The following is a 25,753-nucleotide window of genomic DNA, read 5'->3' on the forward strand; positions in this document are numbered from 1 at the left end:
AAGCTGTGCAAAGACCCTTTGGCTATGACTGCTAGCTGTTTTTTGAACAGGATATGTGAGTTCAGAAGAACCCTCAAATTGCACACTGGGTCTATTTGGGGTAGTTCTACCCCATTCAGGACCAAAAGATGATAAATCCCCAGATATAGAAGGTCCCCAAACCCAAAGCCACTCAATCTACCAGGGTTTACTTGAAGCCTGTTTTCCCATCCACACTGCTACAGCCTCCAAGCATTGAGAAAGGATATCATTTAACTCACCAGTAGCAGAGATATACAACCGGGTGTCATCAGCATATTGATGATTCCTCACCTCATGTTGATGATCTCATATATTGGCTTCATATAAATATTAAACAGGACCAAAGAAAGTATTAAACCCTGTAGCTTCCCACATAGCAGGGGCAGAGAGCGGGACTTCTCACTCTTAATCAGTACAAATTGGGACCGGCTATAGATCATAAAAAACTGTGACCCCCTCCATCTTCAACTCCAAAAAGCTAACTCAAAAGTATAACACGGAGAAAGGAAGATAACAAGCACAATATTGTGCCACACACTTCTAACTCTCAAAAAATGCCAGGGTTGATAGTATCAAGAGATCAAGTAGAACAAGGATGGACGCAATACCCCCATCCCAGCAGAGATCACCCAAAAGTGTAATCAGTGCCTGAATCTGGACTGAAAGGAATCCAGATAATCCACTTTATCCAGGGACCTCTGAAGCTGCTCAGAATCTTCATGAGATTGGCCTTAATAGTGGCTATTACTCTTATTGAGTTTGTTCCTGTTCTGTTCCAGCCTACTACCGGCCCTGCATAAAAGCCAGGGACAACCTCTTTACAAAAGGCAAAAGGCTGGAAGTAAGTCTGCCAAATTTATTTACACAAAACAGATCCAAAACAGAGCAAACTGAGCAAAACAAAATACGAACCACTAAAACAGGAGCTATTCAAATGGTTGCCTTCAGCAAACCAGCCCTCCCACACATTCCCCTTTTAAACAGTTCAAGGCGTGGCTTCTCTCTGCCTCCTTCCGAGGTGCCCCATTGCCTTCCTCTGTTTACTCCTGATTGACTGCCTCCTGTGTCGGGCGTCCTTGAACAGGGCCAGCTGTGGGTCATCTTCATCCACGCTGTCAGGCTCACACAGCTGGGTCTGCGTAGTATCCAGATGGGAGGGGCCTGGCTGAGAGCTCTGCGAAGCCTCAGAACTGTCCTCTGCAGGCTCTCCAAACCCCTCCTCCTCCTCCTCTGAATCATCCGACCCAACTGCTGAACCCACAGGCTGACCCTGAATCACAACAGTTCCTTGTTGATTTCCAACAGCACTCCAGGCACTTCTTCATCCATTCTTCTCTCTCAACTTCTCCATAAACCACAGAGAATGTCAGGATCCAAGGGGAAGGAGAGGTTGCATAGGTGTGATCCACTCCATGGCCTCAGCTGTCCTCTTGTGCCCTCAAGTGACGACCAGGGCCTCAGATGAATCATGTAGCAGATCATCAGGAATAATCCTTAGCTGCCTCTGAAACCCATTAGGTCCATCAACCACTGGGAACACACCAATCAAATAGCCCCTGCCTCTCTGATAGTGCCAGAGAATCTCATGACAACCAGGGAGTGACAAAGGAGTCAAAAAACCTTCAGCACTTCCAGATTGCATCTCCACTGTTCTGAGAGGAAGATATCAGGTGTGTGACCACTGTCTTATGTGTGTGGCCTATGATAGGCCCAGGGGCTGTCATAGTAACCATGAACTCCTGAGCCATCTGAAACCCAACTCCCAGAGAAGGCAGATTGAAGTCCCCAGGACCATAAATCTGGGGAATTCCTCTGCCACCTCTGAGTTAAGAGTCAAGGAGTTCTATTCTTGAAATCTATTTTTAAAAACTGTTGAACACATATTCATTTAATCATTACAGCAGAGGAAGCAAGATTAGTTCCACATTCAACTCCTCCCTGCCCTGTCATAATGGTGTTCCATTATTAGTAAAAAAAATTCAAGAAAATCACTACAGGCCACTTGTACCAGGATACTGCAGGAAATTTTTTTAACAGAGTAATTAGTAATTTCTAGTCTCAGTTATTTGGTGAGATATAGAAAAAAGAATTTGAGGACATATTTTATTCTCACATCAAACGTTTACTAATAACATTCTATAGTTTTCCAAATGAACTGTTATTTAATTTTAGTAGAAATGGATTCAGTGGATTATATCTAATTGCTTTGACTAGCCTTAAGAAGTTGTACAGTATCTTACCCTTGTATATAGCTCACCTTCTTTGTTATCCATTTCTCTGGGTGTTCTTCCCGGAAATACTTGAGTCCATAATTTGACTGACCATATTTGCTTGCTCTCTGAATGGATGGAATATAGTCATCTGGCACATTATATGAAAATGGTAGAAATCTGGAAAGTAAAACATTATATATAATTATTTTCTCCTTATCTTACTAATTAGAAGACATGTACATTAGCAATAAGAAAAAATGTAATTTAAAATAACTTTTTATGCCATAATTATCAATATTGTTTTATAGTGTACTGATATAGTCAACAGTTAATAACAAGAAGAAGAAGAAGAAGAAGAAGAAGAAGAAGAAGAAGAAGAAGAAGAAGAAGAAGAAGAAGAAGAAGAAGAAGAAGAAGAAGAAGAAGAAGAAGAAGAAGAAGTAGTTGGAAGGGATCTTGGAGGTCATCTAGTCCAACCCCCTGCTAAGGCAGGAAACCCTATACCATTTCAGACAAATGGCTGTCCAGTCTCTTCTTAAAAACTTCCAGTGTTGGAGCATTCACTACTTCTGGAGGCAGGTTGTTCCACTGGTTAGTTGTTCTAACTGTCAGGAAGTTTCTCCTTAGTTCTAGGTTGCTTCTCTCCTTGACTAGTTTCCATCCATTGCTTCTTGTCCTGCTTTCAGGTGCTTTGGAGAATAGCTTGGCTCCCTCTTCTTTGTGGCAGCCCCTGAGATATTGGAATTGGAACACTGCTATCATGTCACCCCTCATCCTTCTCTTCATTAAACTACACATACCCAATTCCAGCAACCGTTCCCTATATGTTTTAGCCTCCAGTCCCCCAATCATCTTTGTTGCTCTTCTATGTACTATTTCTAGAGTCTTGACATCTTTGTTACATCGTGGTGACCAAAACTGGATGCAATATTCCAGGTGTGGCCTTACCAAGGCACCTTACCAAGTGGTATTAGTACTTCACGTGATCTTGATTCTATCCCTCTGTTAATGCCGCCTAGCACTGTGTTGGCTTTTTTGGCAGCTGCAGCACACTACTGGCTCATATTGTCCACTAGGACTCCAAGATCTCTCTCACAGTTACTACTATTGAGCAAGGTACCACCTATAGTATACCTGTGCATTTGATTTTTCCTGCCTAAATGTAGAACCTTATTTTTTTCACAATTGAATTTCATTTTGTTAGATAGTGCCCAGTGTTCGAGTCTGTCCAGATCCTCCTGTATCTTAAGCCTATCTTCTGGAGTATTGGCTATTCCTGCCAGCTTGGTGTCGTCTGCAAATCTGATGATTTCCCCATCTATCCCCTCATCCAAATCATTGATGAAGATGTTGAAGAGCACTGGGCCCAGAACAGAGCCCTGGGGCACCCCACTACACACTTCCTTCCATGTAGATGCAGTTCCATTGAGGACCACACGCTGAGTACGGCCTGTCAGCCAGCTACGAATCCATCTGGTGGTGATGCTATCTAACCCACATTTTTCTATCTTATCAAGTAGTAGGTTGTGATCTACTTTATCGAATGCCTTACTGAAGTCCAAATAAATTATATCTACAGCATTCCTCTGGTCCACTAGTTTTTTCACTTGGTCAAAGAATGCAATAAGATTTGTCTGGTATGATCTGTTTTTGACAAACCCATGTTGGCTTTTAGTGATAACTTTGTTTGCATCAAGGTGTTCGCTGATTTGTTGTTTGATTATCTTTTCCAGAATCTTCCCAGGTATTGAGGTCAGGCTGATAGGTCTGTAGTTTCCTGGATCTATTTTTTCCCCTTTGTAATAGTAAATTTGCAAACAATAGTACAATATTTCTATTATAGTACAATAGTATAAATATTCATTGCAGAGCACAAAATACAAGTTAAGAATTAAATTATGCTCAAGTGCCACTCTCATCTAGATATTCTTTCCAGTTGAAACTGTAAATGCAACTGTATAAAATTTTGTTATAATATGTATGATAGAATTATTTTTATTTGATAGAAATAAGAAATGTACAATTGTTCTGAATGGCTTGGAAATTGGAGCAAAAGAGATATATAAGTCCAGTTGCCTTTTGAAAAATCACCTTTGGGAAATCTGCAACTGGAGAATGGAAAGATTTATATTTCTTTCAGTCATCTTGTAACTGGCACTCTTTCTGAGAGCTGTTGAGGCCACTTGGAGGTTTATCTGTGCCTTCAGGGTCACCTGAGTAGTGCAAATGTGTGTGGAACTTTCTTGGAACTGCTGAAAGGACTGTGTTTACAACAGAAGGTTCTGCACTCATTTGCACTATTCAGATGATCCTGGGGACACAGATAAACCTCCAAGTGGCCTCAGCAACTCTCAGAAAGAGTGCCAGTTATGAGATGACTGCAAGAAATATAAATCCTTCCATTCTCCACCATTCAGTCAGAACTGAAGAGGCTTCTTGGATGAGAAACAAAACATCTTCAAGGAAAAACAAAGAAAGTCCAGTTGGCTTTTGAAAAAGCACCTTTGGGACTGCTATGACCTACATGACTGAGATCTCCATAAACATTAAGGACAGATGCATTCCTTATATGGAAATTTATTTATTTAATTTTTATTTAATTAGATTTTTATACCGCCCTATATTTATTTTTTTTCTTCTGTTCATCAAGTCACTGAAAACAATAGAACCTGCCATTTTGGGGTTAAATTACTATTTAGTTTAATTAAATGAATTAATTAAGTAAAAGATAAAATGCTCATCCCTTGTGATTCAGTTCCATCTTATTTTGTTTTCTAAGTGTTTTGTCTCTGCTATATTCTTTCATTACCTCCTGCTTGGACTTTTGTAGTGTGTTTGAATGGGGATGCCCTTCAAAATGTTCAAAAATTACAGCTGTTTCAAAATATTGCTTCCAAAGTGCTCACTATATGACTCCTTTATTGCTCCAATAAGTAATTACTTTTAGAGCTGTAAACAGTTTGGGATCAAGATGCCTAAAGGATCACCTCCATCTGTACAAGTGCACCTGCGCTTTAAGAGGTCATGCCCATGATTTCATCCAGGTCATGAAACTTCTTTCCCTCAGAGATTATTCTAGAATTTTCTCTACTTTTAGTTAGTTAGCTTGGTAGATATTTATATGTGTTTCTATTAACAGTACTGAAAATGAAAAAGAAGATTCAGTATCTGCTCAGAGGAGGGAGGAAAGGAGAAAGGGAAGAATAAAAGCAAGCAATCAATAAAATGAAATAAATACCAGAAGCTAGGACTGGGAGAAGTAGCAGCCAGCAAAACAAAAAACCAAAAATGGGGGGCATGCAAGTGAAAAGCTGCCCTAAGCAGGAACAAAAATTCGAAGGGAGGGGGGAAGAGAGATTTCAAAGCATAGACAACAAAGGGAAAGCAAAGATAAATTAATGGGAGTATGAGATAATGATGGAAATGGAATAAAGGAAAAAGTAGGTGTCCCCAAGTTTGGGTGGCAGAAAGCAAAGGGATCCTCAAGGGAACTGAATCACATTACTTTAACAGAGGTCTTAGTAAGGTAGAATATCAATAAGCAGTAGAATCAGTAGAGTAGAATTTTGGAAACTATTCTATTATAATCAGTTACTTAGGACAGAAATTACTGAGGAAGAGCTATGCTATAACCTCTGATGTTTGCTTATTAAAATATTTTTAATCTGCTTCACATCATTGATTTATGATGGAGCACAATGAATAGACAACCATAGAGATTAAAGAACAAATAAAACACAATATTTAATAAACCAAATCAAACAAAAACTGATTGTATCTTCAGGTTTGTGTAGACAAGCAGGTCTTAACTAAGCGCTGAAATCGGGTGAATCTTGAACCAGTGAAGGAAGAATATCTCACGATTAGGCTGCCAAAGCAGAGAAGGCCCTATGTTCCATTTCCCCACGATGAACTAATGCAATGAGACCTTTCATTAGCACTTTATACTTTGGCAGGTATAAAACAAAAAGAATTGCTGAAATGTAAATGACTGAATTTTTACTTTAAACATCAACACTTAATGCAGAGCAGAAGCCATTGTCCTTTAGTGCAATCGTTTTATATACCACTTGTGAACAAATCTACTCCTACATTATATACTATGGGTTGTTATAACTTCATCTTTTTCTCAAGGGCTGTGCCACATACAGTGCTTTTAGCTGTAAGCTTTCATGAGATCATGTTCCCCACTGCATCTCTAAATTTTTGCTGAATTGGAATAACTCAGGTGAGGTGTTAAATTCTTTCTATAAAGGAATTTATAAAGTTATTTTCTGAGAGGTTATGTAGAAAAGTGTGAAAAAGGGGGAAATTGAGGAGAGTTATATTTTCTGAAGCATTAACAATATTACAATATATTTGCTGTGTACTACTTTTATAATGTCAATTAAAAAGCCTGCTTGTTTTAAAATAGCCTGCTTATTTTAATAAAGTTATTTAAAAATTCTCTGTTGAAAGAAATTAATATTTTATCAGCTGTAAATTACATCAATAAACCTTCCTTGTGGAGAAACAAATTGGTCTTTATTAGCATCTGGCCAGTCAAATTGCCCATAAAGCCTTCTAAACCAAGGGCTCTTGAAAATTAACAAAACAATAGCACAGGAGAAGCAGAGCTTTAAATTATACAAAGCTACAGAAGCATGTATATACTCCTGGGACAGGTGGTTCTCATATAAGACGGATTATAGCACTTCCAGGGCTAATTTGCACATGGGATGGACATCACATACAAAAAAAATTAATGTGGCCCCAATGTCCCTGAGTATACATAGGAGGTACAAAAAACCGGCTGCTCCACTTACAGTTTTTATCACTTCTGAATTGCATTTTAATAGTACATTTTTCTTCAGTTCAGACATTAAAGAAAATTGGCTCTCTCTAGGGATTGGATGAGAACTGAAATGACAAGACTTGTACTTAGGAATTTGCCTATGGAAGCATGGAATTTAATCAGTCTTAATCTTCAGAAGAAGTTTTGCTTTTTGTGATAAGGTGCACATTGTTGCAAACTATCTTTAACAATGTTACTTAGTTACTATAGAAATATGTACCTTATGGTACAAATTCCATTATTTCAAGGATTACTGACCCTGCTACCAGAAATTAAATTTAAATTTATATTCCCAGGAAGCATGTTATAATAAAATAAACATGGAGAATAGCCAAGATCGGAAAGAGATATTGAAGATATTTTTGGAAAATTAAAGAATTCATGATCCAAAGGAATAAGTAAATTAAAACATATAAGAAAATGGCTTTCACTAAAGTTTGAATATGAAATTGCCAAACCAATGGGGAGCAGACATTGAATTTAAATGATTTTAAATGGTTATATAGAATCAGACCTCCCTGTTTATAATTTGGGAACTGCAGAATTGAATCGGAGAGCTATGTTAATCTGAATAATCTGAAGATTTTGCGCTTCTAGAAAGTTGCTCCTCAAATAAGTGTAAAAATCATGTGTTTTATTTAATGGACCTGGGTGGGAATTTGATTCTTACAGGATGTGAATTTGTGCTTTGTAAAACCAAACTCCATGAAGAACTGTATTCAGATGAAGAATATTGCATTGCTATAATAGCTGCAGAACTTGCCACATGCGCTATATTGTAAAGTGCTCAAGTTTTCTGAAATAATGTATAATGAACTCAACATCAAATTGTAAGGGAGCAAAGCAACATTTTATGTAAAAGGTTGCACACATCTGATGAAAACCATAAAACTCCATGTAGTAAGGTAGTTGAGAACTTTTGGATAAAAATAAAGAGAAGGAAATATTACTGATATCATTGTGGAGATCTGCTTCTGGCTACCGAAATAGGCAGAAAACTTAAATGACACCATGCAGTGTCCACTGCCTTCTGTAATGACACAAAAATGACAACATGCACACTGTAATGTCATAAAGCAAATATCATTACATACTTCCATCTTGATGCCTGACATAATAACATAAGAAAGACATGGCATTTGTATGATGGTGTTTTAATTTTGCCTCGCCTACCTGTATATATCTAATGTTCTACATTCAAATTACCCAGGATAAATTTGGAGGGATGAAAAAAATCAATAATGTTAATATTTGTTGGCAGACAAATTCTACCAATAATAAATAGTTTCATACATTTCTGATTTAACTGGCTGAATTTATGCAGAGGAAGTCATCAAATTAATTGGCAGTAACACACAACAGGATAGAACACCCAGAGTTAGAACAGTCTTGGCAAGCTGGAAAAGTAAGTCGAAGCCAACAAAATGTATTTCACAAATTCATTTTAAATAGGAAGAATAAACTGCATAAATATAATATTGATCTGTAAAGAGCCAAGGAAACGGTCTTGAAAGAAATATTCAGAATCCATTACATATTCACAATGGACATAAGCATTCCTTAAGTCCTGAGAAGAGACTTTGGATGACTCCTCCCTTATTCTCTGGGGGTCTAAGAGGGAGGGTAGGAAAAACACGAACAGACTTTCAACCATATTATACTGCAGCTGATGTTAATAAAGTATAATTCTGGTATTCCTGAGGAACCAGTTTCCTGGTCTGGACTATCCAGTAGAGTTCACTTAATGAAAACTAACTATCTTAATAGGAGTCAGCTTTGCAATACAGTATGTAAAAATCTGCTGATTCTAGATTAGAATAACAGGGGCCTAGCATTCAGACTCTTATCTATACTTTTTGTTATGTTTTGATCAGGTTTTATTGGTATCCTGACACTGCTATTTAAGGGTAGTCTATTCCAGGGCTTTTCAACTTTTTCACCCATTGTACCACTTTTAGGATATGGCAACATCCAAATACCACCAGTCACCTAGCAAGGTGTCAAAAACTTGATGACCAAAAAAAAAGGAGAAAAGTGATGAAGTACAGGTAGTCCTCGACTTACAACAGTTTGCTTAGTGACTGTTCAAAGTTACAATGGCACTGAAAAAAGTGCCCTCCAAGCCAAAGCTGAGCAAGACACCTGCCTGCCTGCCCAGTGGCACTCTCCCTCCTGTCCGAGATTTTCACTGTTGTGAGCAGGGCTTTTTTTCTCATAGAACGCTCAGAACGGCGTTCCAGCACCTTTTTTGCAAAAAAAGAAAGCTTTTGTACAAGCTGTGCTGCTATTGGCTTAAGCCTATTGCAGGCTTTGCTCTTTTATGACTCATGGAATTCAATTCCCAGAATTCCTGAGTCAGCTATGCTATTGGCTTTTGGAAGCCAATAGGAATTGCTGCTGAGCTTGCCAAAAGACCCGGCAGGCAAATGTTGCACAGGCAAGTTGCAGCGAAGACTCCCCAACTCCTCCCTGCTCCCCAACTACACCATCTCAACTAGGTAAGTAAGATATTATTTGCAAATAGGATATCCAAGTATGACTCAAGGAAATTTTCCCTGCATGGAGGGAGTAGTGGTTTGTTTCACTTTGTTTTACTTTTTAAATTGCTGTAGGGAAGAAATGATGATTAGAAAAAGGCAGGAAGTTATTTTTATTAGGAAGAATTCATTTATCCCATGCTAGATCTTTGGGAGCTTAGTACCACCAGCACAGAACATTTGCTTTTCTGAAACTTCATTCAAATTCAATTCCTGTTAGGGGCATTTGGAAAAAAAATGTTATTTATTAAATTTATATGCTGACTATCTCACCAGGATGACACTGAAGTCAAGGAGAGGGCTTGCAACTTCTGTTTGTAGTTATCCACGTTTCTGCACACTGACATAATCGGCCATTGTACAAATACAGAGCCTATCATGCTTGTATATTTATATGGAACAGATACATTACCTGAATTTTTGGGAATGTGTAAAAAATTTGAACCAGCCCAGAAACTCATTTCCCATTGTTTGTGTATATAGAAAGTAAACCCTGAAATAGATTTGGAAAGAGCAAGGACTTTGATTAAATGGAAATGTTGCTAAGCATAGAACTGTTGAGTTAATTTGCAGCTGTTTCTGCTGTTTTCTTTTTATGTGCTTAAGATTTTACATCACATTTTAAAATCAGCCAAATTGAATAGGAATAAGATTGTGACTGAAAGAATACTAATTCTGAGATATAGTAAATATCTTTAACAAGTAACGTTAAATTTAGCTTTAGTGTAATTTGCTTGTTTACTGTAGCTAAAACTGGAAATTATATTTCTAAAGCATTAGTTTGGATCATTGGGAAAAAAAGATTTAATATTTATGATTCAAAAGTATAAATATGTGAGAAACATATTTTTAAAGACCTTTGCAGCTTGTTCTCATATATACTCTGCCACAAAGGAATAACTAAAATTATGAAATTTAGAATCTACCAAGCTTCCCTCCCATGGGCAGAAGACAATCCATGGGAAATGTGAATCCGTAATCCATAGCTTTAGCAGCAATAATAAATCTAATTATGCTATGCATATTTAAGTTAGCCAAACCCTGGAACAGTGGTAGCAATCCTCTATCACAATGGCAAGTTCTTTAAGATTATATATTGTTAATCATATAAGTGAAGAAATGAGGAAAACTGTGATTAAAGAAATTGTTTGATCCAATAATAAAATTTCATTGATAATTGATGAATCAACCACAATAAGCAAAAAAACTACCCTCATAGTATTTGTTCGATGCTGTATCGAAGGTATGGGAATAAATTCACCAGTAAATTTGTTTTTGGACTTGGTAAAACTTGAAAAAGTAACAGCAGCAGGAATATTTGATTCCTTACTCCAATGTCTTTACTCTTATGGGATGACAGAAGATTATTTGAAAAAAATATTTGATTTCTCTGGCATGCGATGACGCCGCTGTGATGATGGGATGTAAAAGTGGAGTGAAAAAATTGCTGTCAGAACGTTTTCCTTCTCTTATAGTTTGGCATTGTGCTAATCACAGACTAGAATTATCAGTAGGTGGTGCTGCCAAGGAAACTTCAGGAATAAATGGGCACTATCTAACAAAATGAAATTCAATTTTGAAAAAAATAAGGTTCTACATTTAGGCAGGAAAAATCAAATGCACAGGTATACTATAGGTGGTACCTTGCTCGATAGTAGTAACTGTGAGAGAGATCTCGGAGTCCTAGTGGACAATCACTTAAATATGAGCCAGCAGTATGCTGCAGCTGCCAAAAAAGCCAACACAGTGCTAGGCTGCATTAACAGAGGGATAGAATCAAGATCACGTGAAGTACTAATACCACTTTACAATGCCTTGGTAAGGCCACACCTGGAATACTGCATCCAGTTTTGGTCACCACGATGTAAAAAAGACGTCGAGACTCTAGAAAGAGTACAGAGAAGAGCAAAAAAGATGATTGGGGGACTGGAGGCTAAAACATATAGGGAACGGTTGCTGAAATTGGGTATATGTAGTTTAATGAAGAGAAGGGTGAGGGGTGACATGATAGCAGTGTTCCAATATCTCAGGGGCTGCCACAAAGAAGAGGGAGCCAAGCTATTCTCCAAAGCACCTGAAAGCAGGACAAGAAGCAATGGATGGAAACTAGTCAAGGAGAGAAGCAACCTAGAACTAAGGAGAAGCTTCCTGACAGAACAACTAACCAGTGGAACAACCTGCCTCCAGAAGTGGTGAATGCTCCAACACTGGAAGTTTTTAAGAAGAGACTGGACAGCCATTTGTCTGAAATGGTATAGGGTTTCCTGCCTTAGCAGGGGGTTGGACTAGATGACCTCCAAGGTCCCTTCCAACTTATTATTATTATTATTATTATTATTATTATTATTATTATTATTATTATTATTATTATTATTATTATTATTAAATAGATTCCAATCATTTATTGATAAACTGTATGTCATATACCATGCTTCACCAAAGAATAGCAGAGTGTTGCATTCATGTGCAGAATTACTGGGGACTGAGCTGCTGAAAATTGGACGAATTTTAAGTACCCAATGGGTGTCATCTAGTTTGCGTACAGTTTTGGCTGTATGGAATAATTTTGAATCCCTTGTGTATCATTTTGAACAAGCAATACATGATCCTATAAGAGATAAAAATGATAAATGCACTTATGATGGCTTGAAAAGTAAAATAACATCTACAGAATTTTTATTGGACCTAGGATTTATTTATTTATTTATTTTATTAAATTTATATGCCCCCCTTCTCTCTAAGGACTCAGGGCGGCTCACAACAATAAAAATTAAAAAACATAGAATAAAAAATTTAAGAAAGAATTAAACAATAAATACAATTTAACCCAATAAAAAGCCTAATTAAAAATCGTAGTCAGTCCAGGCCCGCTTGTTGAAACAACCACGTCTTCAGGTCACGGCAGAAGGACCGAAGGTCAGGGGCCATCTGCAGCTCCGGAGGCAGTTCGTTCCAGAGGGTAGGCGCGCCCACAGAGAAGGCTCTCCCCCTGGGGGTCGCCAGCCGGCATTGCCTGGCCGACGGAATCCCTGAGGAGGCCGACTCTGTGGGAGCAAACCGGGCGATGGGAGGTTGAAATTGGCAGCAGGTGGTCTCGCAAGAACCCCGGGCCTAAGCCATGTAGGACTTTAAAGGTTATTACCAGCACCTTGAATCACACCCGGAGGGCAACCGGAAGCCAATGAAGCTCACACAGGTACTCCCATAAGCACCTGCGGGGCCGCATTTTGCACCAGTTGAAGCCTCCGGGTGCTCTTCAAGGGCAGCCCCATGTAAAGAGCATTGCAGTAATCCAGGCGAGAAGTGACGAGGGCGTGGGTAACCGTGCATAGGGCATCTCAGTCCAAAAAGGGGTGCAACTGGCGCACTAGAAGAACCTGTGCAAAGGCCCCCCTGGTCACGGCCGTTAGATGATCTTCCAAATTAAGCCATGAATCCAGGAGGACACCCAAGTTGCGATCCCTCCATCAAAAGAGATGGAACTTGTTGGACAATACGAGATGCTGGTATCCACAGCCACTCGGTCTTGGAGGGGTTAAGCTTGAGCCTGTTCCTTCCCATCCAGACCCGCACCGCCTCCAGGCACCGGGACATCACGTCAAGGGCATCACTGGGTTGGCTCGGGGTGGAGATGAACAACTGGATATCATCCGCATATTGATGATACCTCACCCCAAAACCACGGATGACCTCACCCAGCAGCTTCATATAGATGTTAAACAGAAGGGGGGAGAGAACCGACCCCTGAGGTACCCCACAACTGAGGGGCCTCAGGGTAGATCTCTGTCCCCCTGCCAATACAAACTGCGAGCAGCCCGAGAGGTAGGAGGAGAACCACCATAAAACAGTGCCTCCCACTCCCAAACCCTCGAGCCGTCGCAGCAGGATAACATGCTCGATGGTATCAAAAGCCACTGAGAGGTCAAGTAGGACCAGGACAGAGGAGCAACCCCTGTCCCAGGCCCGCCAGAGATCATCTACCAGTGTGACCAATGCCATTTCCGTGCTGTAACCGGGTCTGAAACCGGACGCTCTCCAAGAATTGTCAGATTTAAGTTTGGATCTACAGGACCGCAACATCGACTTGTATAAGGCAAATAAGAAAATAAAAATACTGGTACAAGTTTTTGAAGAAAGAAGACAGAACTTTGGGCCCTATTATAAATGTGCTGTTGCTGCTGTAAGTGATCTTTGCTCTCATGGAGTTTTACTTCACAAAAGAGATTCAAAAAAGGATCCTACCATTGACCCAAGTATATTTTATACAAAATTGAAAGAGTCAATTGAAAAAAGATTACTTGATAGCAAAGACAATGAGTTGGCGTATTGGTCTCCCGTACTTGATCAAAAACATTGGCCAGAAGATGTTAATACTCAACTGACATTTGGAGAAGTGGAAATTAGAAACGTATCAATCAGACTGCAACTAAATGAAAGAGAAATGATTTGTGGATTCTGTGAATATATTCTCGAAAAGACATATCCAGAAAAACTGTTGCATTTGATATGGACTCTGAATACCATTGCTATTTCTTCAAATGAATGTGAATGTGGGTTTTCACAGATGAATCTAATTGCCACCCTAACAAGAGCTTCGTTAAATACTAAGACAATTTCAGCACTTTTGTTCATCAAACTTGTCAGACCACCTCTGAGACTTTTCAATCCTTCAAAGTACGTTGATCTGTGGTTACTCAGAGGACAACATTCGGCCATAGATGCTAAGAGCAAGGAAAGGAGTCAAGAAGATTTGCCAGACGAGAATTGGACAAAAGTTTGGAATTTTCTATGAACATTTGCCTTAAATACAATAAATTAAATGTATGTTAAGAATTGAATATATAATTGTTTAATTATATAAATAAATATATAAATAAAATTATATAAATAAAAGATTAAGAAGATGAGAGTTCCGGCACCTTTTTTTTAAGAAAAAAAAGCCCTGGTTGTGAGCATTTCTGTTGAGGATTGCAGTGGGGGTGGAGGTGGGGGGGGGTGTCTGGTTTTTATTTCCTCCCCCTCTACTGGGTGGTTGCAGCAGGTTTTGGTCACTTCACATGAACCTGGGACACTGTGACCATCATAAATATGAATTAATTGCCAAGCATCTGAATGTAAATCAGAAGACCCTGGAGATGCTGCAACATTCCAGCTGATCAGCGCTTCTTCTGGTCTCAGCAGAAGCACCAGGATCAGCGCCGAGCTCCAGCTGGAGCTTGGCACTGATCCTGGCACTTCCGCTGAGCCCCGACAGCCCTGCAACTCCAGCCATCTTTCGCTCAGGCTTGTGCGGTGCTACCACCGGTTCAGCTCATTCCCTTCCCCCGCTACCACTTTTCTAAGATGGTTGTGTACCAACTGCTAGGTGCCAATGTACCACAGGTGGTACCCGTACCACTGGTTGAAAAGCCCTGGTCTATCACTGCTGTTGAAGGCTATTAACACACATAGATGTGGCTATAAGGATGAGTGAAGAGATCTTATTAGAGTTGAAGATGTTTGTATTTTTATCGAGGTTAGAAAAGATTAAGAGTTGATAAGACAGTCCCCATCAAATATTTGGAGGATTTTCATACATATGAAGAAGAAAATTTCATTCAGAGAATTCAAACCAATGAGATTACATTATAATAGAAACTATTTCTGCCAAACATTAAAAAAAATGTTTTAAAAAAGCAGAAAATTCTGGTTACATAACATTTATATTATTGCCCAGCTATCAGTTTTTGACATTGCATACATCTCATTTTCTGATATTAAACTACACATCATGAGGCTGATTGTAATAGCAGTTTACAGGAGAAGAAAAAGTTTCAGATAAAATGCAGCTTAGTTCCTATATAATCAAAAATAACAGAGACTTCTTAATGGCAGACAATTCTAGAGCTCCTTAATTATAGAGAGGCTTATTATCTGCATCCCCAGTGTTATAAAATACCAGAACTTCATTAGAAAAATTAAGGTGGAAAAATGAAGGCACCACTTTATAAATTTCCAGTGGAAATTAGCTAGAAGAGGCAGAGGAATACTGGATCAAAAGAGGGTAATCATGCTTAACTGTGCCCTAGAGCACCAGCATTTATAATACGATTTGCTCAGTAACTACCATTCCTATTACTGCTTGTATGGGGTATTCTGTGTTAATGGGGTTAGCTGATTTAGTATTGTAACTTAAAAAGGCTCTGCTGATTAATAAATGTCACACACTGTGCTAGTAATTAAAGTAAATGGAAGAGTTACAAACAGAATGTTGAATGGCTAAGAAAGCATTATCTGAAATATATGATAATCCCTATTTATCAGAGTACAGTCATAGTCCAGAAAATATTCAAATTGCTAAAGTTAGAAAGCATCTGAAAAACTAGACATCATTTGAAAAAGAATTCTGATATATGATATTGGTTCAACATACTATTGAGTGTTTGTTTTACAACTTCCCTTTGCTCTTCAGATTTGTAAACACAAAACTAAAATCTCAAATAATTTGTCCAAGTGAGGACAATACATACTTGGAAATATCTCATATCACATAAAAACAATATGGGCAAAGAAGTTGTCAAAAACTGATATAGGAAAAATACTTACACAGTGTTTTGACATGACCTATTTTGGAAGATTGATGAATTAAATAGGGGGTATTGTATTTCACATCCCTTAGCTGCTCCTAAGTAAGTCCAATGATAGATCTGCTCTCCAATCAACTGGAAGTGGTAATTAGTACTATCAAAACAGGCCAAGCCTACCATGACTAAAAAGGCAGATGCTTCATGTAACTGATCATGCTTTGAAAATGAAGCAATTTATTGTTCAAGTTATTATTATTTGAGTTGAAAAACTAAGTTGTTTAGTTTTATATCACAGGTGCAAAAATAATATTGATTTCCTTGGACCCCAAATATTGTGATGGGGGAAACACTATTTGTTATTTTATCTTAGGCAACGAAGTGATTCTGCCACATAAGCTCAAACACACATGGGTAGAAACATTTGACTGTGTTAACTATCTTTGAAACTTTTGCTACTACAAAATCTTATGGTAACTAAAAATAAAATTAATCCTTCGGTATGCAGCCCTAAAGGAAAAATGAGACACAGTTCCAGTTAAAAATCACATAATTTATTTTAGACTAGAAATGAAATTTTCATATCTAAGGGTTAATAATATCTTTCTGAACATGTTCTTATTTTGAAAGGTCCATTATACAGCAAGTCCATGATAAAATTCACTTAATAACTTAAGGTATTCTGAATTTTAAAACAATATCTGGCAGCATGAAATGTTGAAACAGAGGGAGGGGTTCCTATCTGAACAATAGGGTTATCAGTTTACATCACATAATGATTGGGTCTATGCAGAAGAGTAGATGGGATTTTTAAGTTAGAAATAGGCTTAGGTGAACATCTAACAATGTCTGTATAAAGATTAAGAAACTTAGTATTAATTTCCTTCTTTAAATGAATAATTGCTCAATTTCCAATCCTGATCAGTCTCCCACCAACAATTTTCTTAAATATTACCTGTTAATGTGCACTCTTATTATAATATAAATAATATACAAACTGTGTGATGAGAGTATGGGCTTATACTGAAAGCTGGTAAGTACTTCACTCTGGATGGAGTTGTTGACAGAGTAATTTTTCACGAATATTTAACTTATTTGAAGATGCTTAATGCTGTAAAAGAATTTTTCAACTGAAGTAACTATATATATTTTTAATTTATACACATATATATGAGCTATCTAGGGCCTGTAGAATGGGCCACATGCAATCAATCAATCAGTCAAATTACTACAGAATAATAATCAAACCAATGAATCAATCTGTTTAGAAAAGTCACATTTAAAAAGATTTTGTCCCCATTTATTCTAAATAAACTGAACAAGCTTAAAGCACCAGTATATTAAATAAAACAGAAAAGATAGGTCACATACACTTCATCGTTTATACGGTTTCGCCATTCTTCTTGTTTTTGTTTTTCTTGAGCAAGTTTGAGTGAAGAACTTGAGGCTGCCACCCGCACAGATGGTTCCAAGGGTTTGAAGCGTTGGTGTAGTACGTCAACAGTATCACGGAAGGGTCCCTGAGAGTTTCAAATGAAATATTTATTTTTGCCTTCTTTTATTTTGGAGAAGCTTAGATTGTATACAGAGAAGAAATGATGTTTGCAATTAATAACTTCGTTTGAGAATCCAACATCTCTAAAGGCTAAAATTAGACTAGCCATGAATGATTAACCTTATAGATGCTGATAATTTCTAGAAAAAGAATCATGATATTGTCTTAAAATAAAAACAATAATGACTGTTTGCAGTTTGAAGCTTACATGTTTTTTGTTGGTTTTTATTGTGCCACAATTTGGGTTTTTTTCAGATGCAAATAATATAAAAACATAGATATATTTTACAATACTAGAGAGAATGGATAAACATGTGTCAACTGTTTGTAATTCTTTGTGCGACCAGCTCACTTAAATTGCAAAGTTCAGCATAATTCTAGAGATATCAAGTCAGAATAGCTTAGAAGATTTTTTTTAAAACTAATAACTGAAAGTTAAATATAATTCCCCACTAAATTCTTGCTTTATCTACTTAAAAAAACAAACCTTTTCTAAATCAGAAACATTCTATGGTATATGTGTAAAAATGTTTTGTTTAAACAGATTTTTTAATGTTAAAAAATTAATAATTCTCAGTATTTTTAAAAAGGGTGCATTACAATTTCTATTATTTTAACCCTGAAAAAAAATTACTATATTTAACAATTATAAAGTTGATTTTTCAATTATCTTAAAAAATAGGCTTATTATATTTTTACCTACAACTTTTGATAAAACCTACATTTAATATTTAATACAAATAAGCCATTTTCTGTGCACTGAGTTATGGTAGAACTTTTTATATTCTAATAAGCAACATGTCTTTTATATATAAGACCTCATTCCCGGAAATTTCAAATGAAGTGGAAAAACTGTATGGAGACCATAAAATTTAAGGGTAAACGTGGATAAACAATTGTTTTTTCTACATAAGAAAACAACCCATATCACTAGTTGGCTGGCACAGAGAACAGCTCTCTAGCCTACCTTTTTTATATACACGTGACAATGTTCAATATGTATGCATACTGTAATTGCATTGGTTTGTTCATATGTTCAATGGTGTGAACATATGAATGGTTTATAAACTAATCCCTATACTGGAGTTTTCTGAAAAAAGACAATGTTGTTAGGCCTTGTAAAAATTCTTTGCATTACCTCTTGCCTTTAGGTAATTGTGAGTATAAATTCACCAAGACTATCATTAGCACTATAACGTGATACCATTTACAGTCAGCTGTGACTTTGCTGAGCCACTAATTACAGCCTCTTTCCTTTTTTAAAACTGTTGTTCAACTTGTGAAGTAAGGAAGCAAATTCCCCTCCTTCCAAAGGAAGTGAAGGCAAAATCCTAATCATGCCTCTTCTTCTGAAGGATCTCTTTAAATAGGTTATCACTAACAAGTCACAGCTGGAGTTACTGCAAGAACTGAGTGAAGACTGCAGGGCTAATAAAAAGAAATGATTCACGCCTCATTTATGTTCACTTATGTTTTACATTAATAGAAACCAATAATAGGAACCAGTTACCATAAAAGTCATGGACCATAAATAACACAAATGGCAAATAAGTATCATCTAGTACTTTTCACAGCTGGACAAGAGGATTGCTATATTTGAAAGTTGTTAATGGATTTTTACTGGAACTTTATTTTTTAAAGGCACAAACAGCATTCAGATTCCATTGACGATGTCAATAACTATAGTAGTTGTGAATTGTGCAAGATTTCTTCTGCACCCCCAATTAATTTATTTCTATTTCAGAACTTTTAAATGATTGCAAAAGAAATTTAAGAGATGGGAGGGAGATGGACGGTTCAGAAATGTGAAATATAAATGAATATGTCACATGGGCATGGATAAACAAGTTAGTGACAAAAAATAATAAACATTATTTATTAAAATTGTTTGGAAAATTTGCATGTAAGAATAAGTAAAAAGAGAATTAATTCTGACCTTATCTGACTGTACTGTATTGAATACAAAACGAGAAACATATTACAAAAGAAAAGAGGCTTTCGGGGTTTTTTTTTGTTTTTGTAGTTCAAAAACCATCCAATTCTTCTTATGTGACATTTCAGAATAAATAGTACAATTCAGCACAGAAGCAAAGTTGGCATGGAATGGAGTGGCAATTCACAATCCATACAGTAATATTAAAGTTGGATGGATAAAGACTGCACTTTACAATATCCTAATAGAGACATGACTGAAAACCCCCTTGAAATTACATATATTTATAACACATATCTGGCAAAATATTCCTATACAGAATTCTATTTCTATAAATCATTTTGATAGTTGCCTGTTGGCACTCACATTATTCAGTATAGATTGACTGTTAGCTGACAATTATGAATTTAACTGGCAATTATGAACATATTGCTTGTTTAACATTAGCAATGGCATACTGAAAAGGGGACCTGGCTTAATCCTAAATTTCCCAGTACTGGAACTGTAATCCGTGGAGATGAATCATTGGATTATCCAGCCTAGTTGGAATATACTGATACTGGCCCTCTAAATGTTAAAGTATAAATATGTCACTACTTTCTCCCTTGTATCTTTTTAACTGAAAATGCCAAGGGCTGAATCTGTGGCCATTATCTCAGAATTCATGGCTAGAGGCCAGATGAGGAAAACACATCCTACAATTGTTTTCACTGAAATGTGTTGAGGTCATTAACTCTGGTATACCATGGTTCTTATTTTTCCCTGAATCCCATCTATATTAAAAATTAGATTTGGCAAATACTGGAATTCATAATGCCACTTTTATGGCCTTGACAAACTCAATAAAGCAGAGAAGAATTCAGTGAAAGAGTATGAGAGATAGCAATGAATAATGTTTTAGAAGTGCAGTGAGGGAAGACGTATATGGTTCAACATTAAGAATACTAAGGCAAGAATGTGTCTTTTCTCCTTCATTGTTTAATGTAGAATGAATGGTTGTCATGATATATAAAGAATGATGTTAAATATTTCTCTGTTGGGGACATGTTCATGTGCTTTCTACATAGTGGATGCCATATTGAGAGCTGAGAATCAAACTGATTTGCAGCAAATGTCTGATAGTGTATGATTCAGGATGGACATGAAAATTATTGTATCAAAACCACATGTTTGATAATAAAAACGGGTACATAATTTCAAAGTATACAAAATAGTGAAAAACAAGAGAAAGTCCATGAATTGAATATAGTAGTTCTTGACTTACAACAATTAGGACAGTATCACGTAGTGATGGTAATCCTGACAATCCTGGTTGCCATTCTAACCCCAGGACCATGTGGGTTGTTAAGCAGGAAGAGGCCCTGGCAAGGGGAGGGGGGGGCATGGAAGCCACAAATGTGCTGTGGTTGGGTGAAAGAGCAAAAGGGGAAATGGGGCTACAGGTGGGCCAGCATAGGCTATGGGAGGATTTGAGGGAGTAGATGGCCAGGCTAGGTAGGTGAGGAGAGTACTGTGGGTGCATGGGCATCATGAAGTGCAGGAGACTGGTGGGATGTTATGGAGTATACTCTATAGTGGTGTATACTCTATAGTGGTGTATACTCTATAGTGGTGGCTTCTCAGAAGAAAAAACATTGGAAGTGACTTACAGGAGCAACTTGTGACCTTCACTGTCAGCTTCCCATTGGTTTTATTTGTAGGAAATTGGCAGGGAAAGTCACAAATGGTGACCATGTGACCATGGGACACTGCAACCACTGTGACATCAATTCTAGCAGTCCTAGTTACCATTGTTAAATGAGGATCTCACTTTCAATTTCCTGCTGGCTTTTCCATTGCCTTTGCTTGTGGGAACCTGGCAGAATATGTTGGAAGTTGTGATCAACTGACTGCAATCTGCTTCCACATCGTAATCATGAGCCAGGCTCCAAGTGCCCAGATCACAATGACATAATTGAGAGAATGTGTCAATGGCCAGAACCCTGAGGACCAGTCATAAGTCCCTCTTATTCAGTGCCATGACAAGTTTGAACAGTGACTACAACAGTAGCCATAAGCTGAGGACCACCTGTATAAACATAACGTTATAATTGTGTCATTGAGGCAATCAAGGCATGTTTAGTTTTACAAACAGTTTAACAAAATTTTGCTGCACTTAAGGAAACTGAATCACATTGGTTTGACAAGAGTAACTGTACTTAAAATAAATCAGAATTGTCTGAGTACTTCAATATATAGGGAAATTACTATCACATTAGAAACATATGGGCCCAGTAGAAGTCCTTAAGAATTTACATAGATCAAACTACTTCCACAGGGCCAAAGTAGCAATATGTTTCTAACTGAATTCCAAAAAGAGTTGTGTGCCTCAGACAAATATAATTTTAGTGCTGGGATTATGTTGTGCTCCTCTAGAAAAGTAACTGGATTGTACTGCTGGCCACTGATTTGTATACATTTTAAACTACAAAATTTTGATATGCCTTGGGTTTAATAAAGTTAAGAAAAACCACATCTAAGTTCTTAAATGTTTAAATTTGCTCTACTGTCTGATTATTTAATATTTAGGAATGCAATTGTTTCTGAATATGGCATCCTGAATTACTCATGTTGGCCACAAGAGAGTTGATATACAAATTGAATAGCATGGAACTCAACATGCATCTCTGGAACCGCCATTTGCTTGAAATGGTATAGGGTTTCCTGCCTGAGCAGGGGGTTGGACTAGATGACCTCCAAGGTCCCTTCCAACATCATCATCATCATCATCATCATCATCATCATCATCATCATCATCATCATCATCATTATTATTATTATTATTATTATTATTATTATTATTATTATTATTATTATTATTATTATTCTAGGATAATTGTTTGAGATCAGATTTCTTTGGTATTGTGGCCTAGTGACTTTGCATATGATAGCAAAACTTGATTTTAGAGTTCTCATGGAATTTCCACTCGCGGGAAACTATCTATTGCAGTGTTTCTGAGTTTGCCCCAGAGCTTTGTTCTGGAAAGAAGAAGATTAAATTTATACTGGAATTTGATAAATAGAGTATATAATATAGAACCTAGCTTGGATGGAGGCTTTTCAGTCAGAGCTTGCAAAATAAGAACATTATCAAAACTGAGATTCTAGCTCTGAAATCCGCCCACTCATCTGCCAGTGTTCAGATAAATACATATATACAGACCTGATAAATATAGAATAAAGGATGGATGAACAGCACTGTGTAAGGCAACAGTTTGTAATTGTGTTTATTTCTGAATTAAAAGTCATACTTCAGACAGAACATACCTATCAGCAGCATAAATATTGTCTGTATAAATTAAATGCCCCGTTTCCTTAAGTGAGATCTAAAGACGAGTTAACATTTATTCCTTAAAAATTTGAAAGAAATGCAGCTCATACTTTTAACACTCTCCTTGAGCACTTTTTTGCTATCATAACACACGGTGGCTAATATGGAAAATACAGTTAATGTCAAATACTGCTGTCACAAAATACTAAGCCACAAGCATGCTTAGTAATTATAAATCCCCATTTTAGCATCACCCAGCCATTTTCAGAACAGTACATTCTGCTGGATTTTCTTTCCCAGCTGTTTCATCAGCTCAGGCCAATGTCCTTTCTCAAAAATATACCTCTAAACTGTCTTATCCACGGATTTAGCCGTGTGACTCCCATTAACATCAATAAGAGTCACACAGTTAAATCTACGCACAGCACTTTGAAAATTTACTCCACAGCATACATCCCAGGGCACTGAAAGGATTAAAGTATTATACCGCAAATTCCCCCTTCAAGATACCAGAAAATAAACAAAAGTCTTCTGCTTTGTTCTAAAAGGCTTTAAGTTTCTTGGTGTCTCGACTAAGGGGGAGAAAAGATTACAAAATAGCCTAAAACAAGAGAAATATCAGATCAACACATTGTATAACAATTTGTGGTTTTACAATGGTCGATTATAATCAGGATACTCCATCCACCCTAAGGAATAGCTTAATTGATTTTAATTGACCACTGAGCAGAGCAACAAGTTTTTAGAGATTTTATACTCCTATTCTAAATACTGCCATTTTCTTTTTAACTTTTAAAATACCCATGATTCCTATATAATGTAGACTTAACAAAGTTATACCTTCCAAATGATATGTTCCTGTTGACTTTTTAAATCTCTTAAATTTATCTTTTTATCTGTGGAAAATTTAATAAAGTAAATTGACTGAAAAGATTACATTCTCAGCAAGGTAGATAAATATACCACTTTTTGTAAATCTGAGGCTGCAAATGAGGCTAATGGAAAACCATATAAAGTGTACTAAAAATATATGCCTTTTTTAAAATTACTGAACTGATTTCAAAATGCGAAACATGCTCCACCTGAACATAGAACATATGAGCATCCTAATCTTATTAGGATAAATAGTTTCCTACATTTTAATATCCCTGCTAAGGCCCTCTGCCTTGAGGACTATTATAAAAGGGTTATGGCCATTTTAGTAAAAAGACCATCAGTTCCAAATAATTGGGGGGGAAGAAAAATGGGAAATAAATAAGAACAAATTACAAAGTGTTGGGCTTTCTAAATATTCTAGTCATGTAACTGCTTCCATGTCTCTATGGCACCATTTATCCCCACCCCCACCCCATTTTGGAAACCATAGTGGGGAAGAATCAAAACAAAATAACTAGAGGGATAATCACTGAAAAGGGAATGGTGGGGCGGCGGGATCAGCAAGGGATGGAAGGGATTGGAATCCTCCACAATGAGTCTTCTTGAATTCTACCTAGCTCTTACATTAAGACTAAATATAGAAATATAACAGAGTGATCTTGATATCCTCACCATGGCAACACTGGATGGTTAATTACTGAAAGAAGAGAAGACCCAAGAAAATCAAGATTCAGGGAGATTTGCTCATTCAGAAGTAGGAGTCTTACAAATGCGACAATCAGTACAAATAGAAATTGGGACTGAAGAAAAGGGAATAAAGGAATTCAAAACTGCATCTGCATCTGATGATGTTACCTAGTTTGGTAATGAAACGTCTGCAGGAAAACAACCAAGCTCAGAGAGCACCAAGGATCCCACAGTTCAGCCTTGAACTACATATATTCTCTTCTATAAATAATTCATTGTTCTCCGGAAGGATCACCCTACAGCAATTTTAGAAAGAATCAGCTGTTAATAGCAATGGGTGCCTAAACGTCATTAAGCATATTACCTGTGGTTTTTGTCTTCCAATTGGAGGAAGAGTTGACATCGTTTGAAAACCAAAGGAATCAGAATAAGTCTGCCATGGAAGATTCACAGCATTTTTCTCAATCTTCTTTTTGTGGCTCAAAGGTTTAGCTTTCTTTAACTGCATTTCCCACGGATCAGGTGACTTTCGATAGGGTGAATTATATATGCCTGCAATCTAAAACAGAGTATTATTTTGTTTATGTTTATTTGAATTATGCCAATGAAATCAATATAAGTTAATATTTTTTAAAAAATTGTTTGCTCTTGAATCAGAAAAGGACAAAAATAATTTTCACATCAACTACAATTCATTTCTTGAATTATTTCTTTTCATAGTTTTCAAAATTCTTTCAACAGGAAACCATTTCCACTGGACTTTAGCCACAACATTTAAAGCTATAGTGTAGCAAAAAGATAAAAATTACATGTTATTTTTACCTTACATGATGTATACATGTAGTCCTTGACTTATGACCATATTGGACCCTGGAATTTCCATCGTTAGTTATGATAGTCATAAGTCAAGGCAACCACATGACCAATTTTGTGTCATTTTTTTGTGGCAGTTGTTGAGCAAACTCCACAATCTTTAAGTGAACATGGCAATCATTAAGTCATTAATTTTTGTTACTAGGTTATTAATTTTGCTTTCTCGGCCAGCTACATTAATTTCACAATCCATTCTTCTGCTGTATGAGTTCGCATATCTTTCCACCTATGTGCACATGTAAGTCTTGCTGCTATTAAATATAAGAACAAAGTCACATGTTTCTTCTCAGTTTCGTATCCATCTTGTTTATCCATTCGTTAAGCAAACATTACACTCAATAAGCAAATCAC

The 25,753-nt window shown here is 37.0% G+C and overlaps 1 protein-coding gene across 1 annotated transcript in view; it reads right to left on the reverse strand.

Moving 5' to 3' along the window:
* The window catches only part of SPATA17 (spermatogenesis associated 17), a 116,482-nt gene that overhangs the window by 28,316 nt on the left and 62,413 nt on the right, over positions 1-25,753 (reverse strand). The window contains exons 7-9 of the mRNA XM_081312897.1: positions 24,894-25,088; positions 17,540-17,688; positions 2,279-2,411 (exon numbers count right to left, since the gene is read on the reverse strand). Of these exons, the coding sequence (XP_081169023.1) occupies positions 2,279-2,411; positions 17,540-17,688; positions 24,894-25,088 (477 nt within the window). The remainder of the gene's footprint in view (positions 1-2,278; positions 2,412-17,539; positions 17,689-24,893; positions 25,089-25,753) is intronic.

The sequence above is a fragment of the Vipera berus genome, assembly GCF_964194415.1.
Source record: "Vipera berus genome assembly, chromosome: 1".
Taxonomy (NCBI): domain Eukaryota; kingdom Metazoa; phylum Chordata; class Lepidosauria; order Squamata; family Viperidae; genus Vipera; species Vipera berus.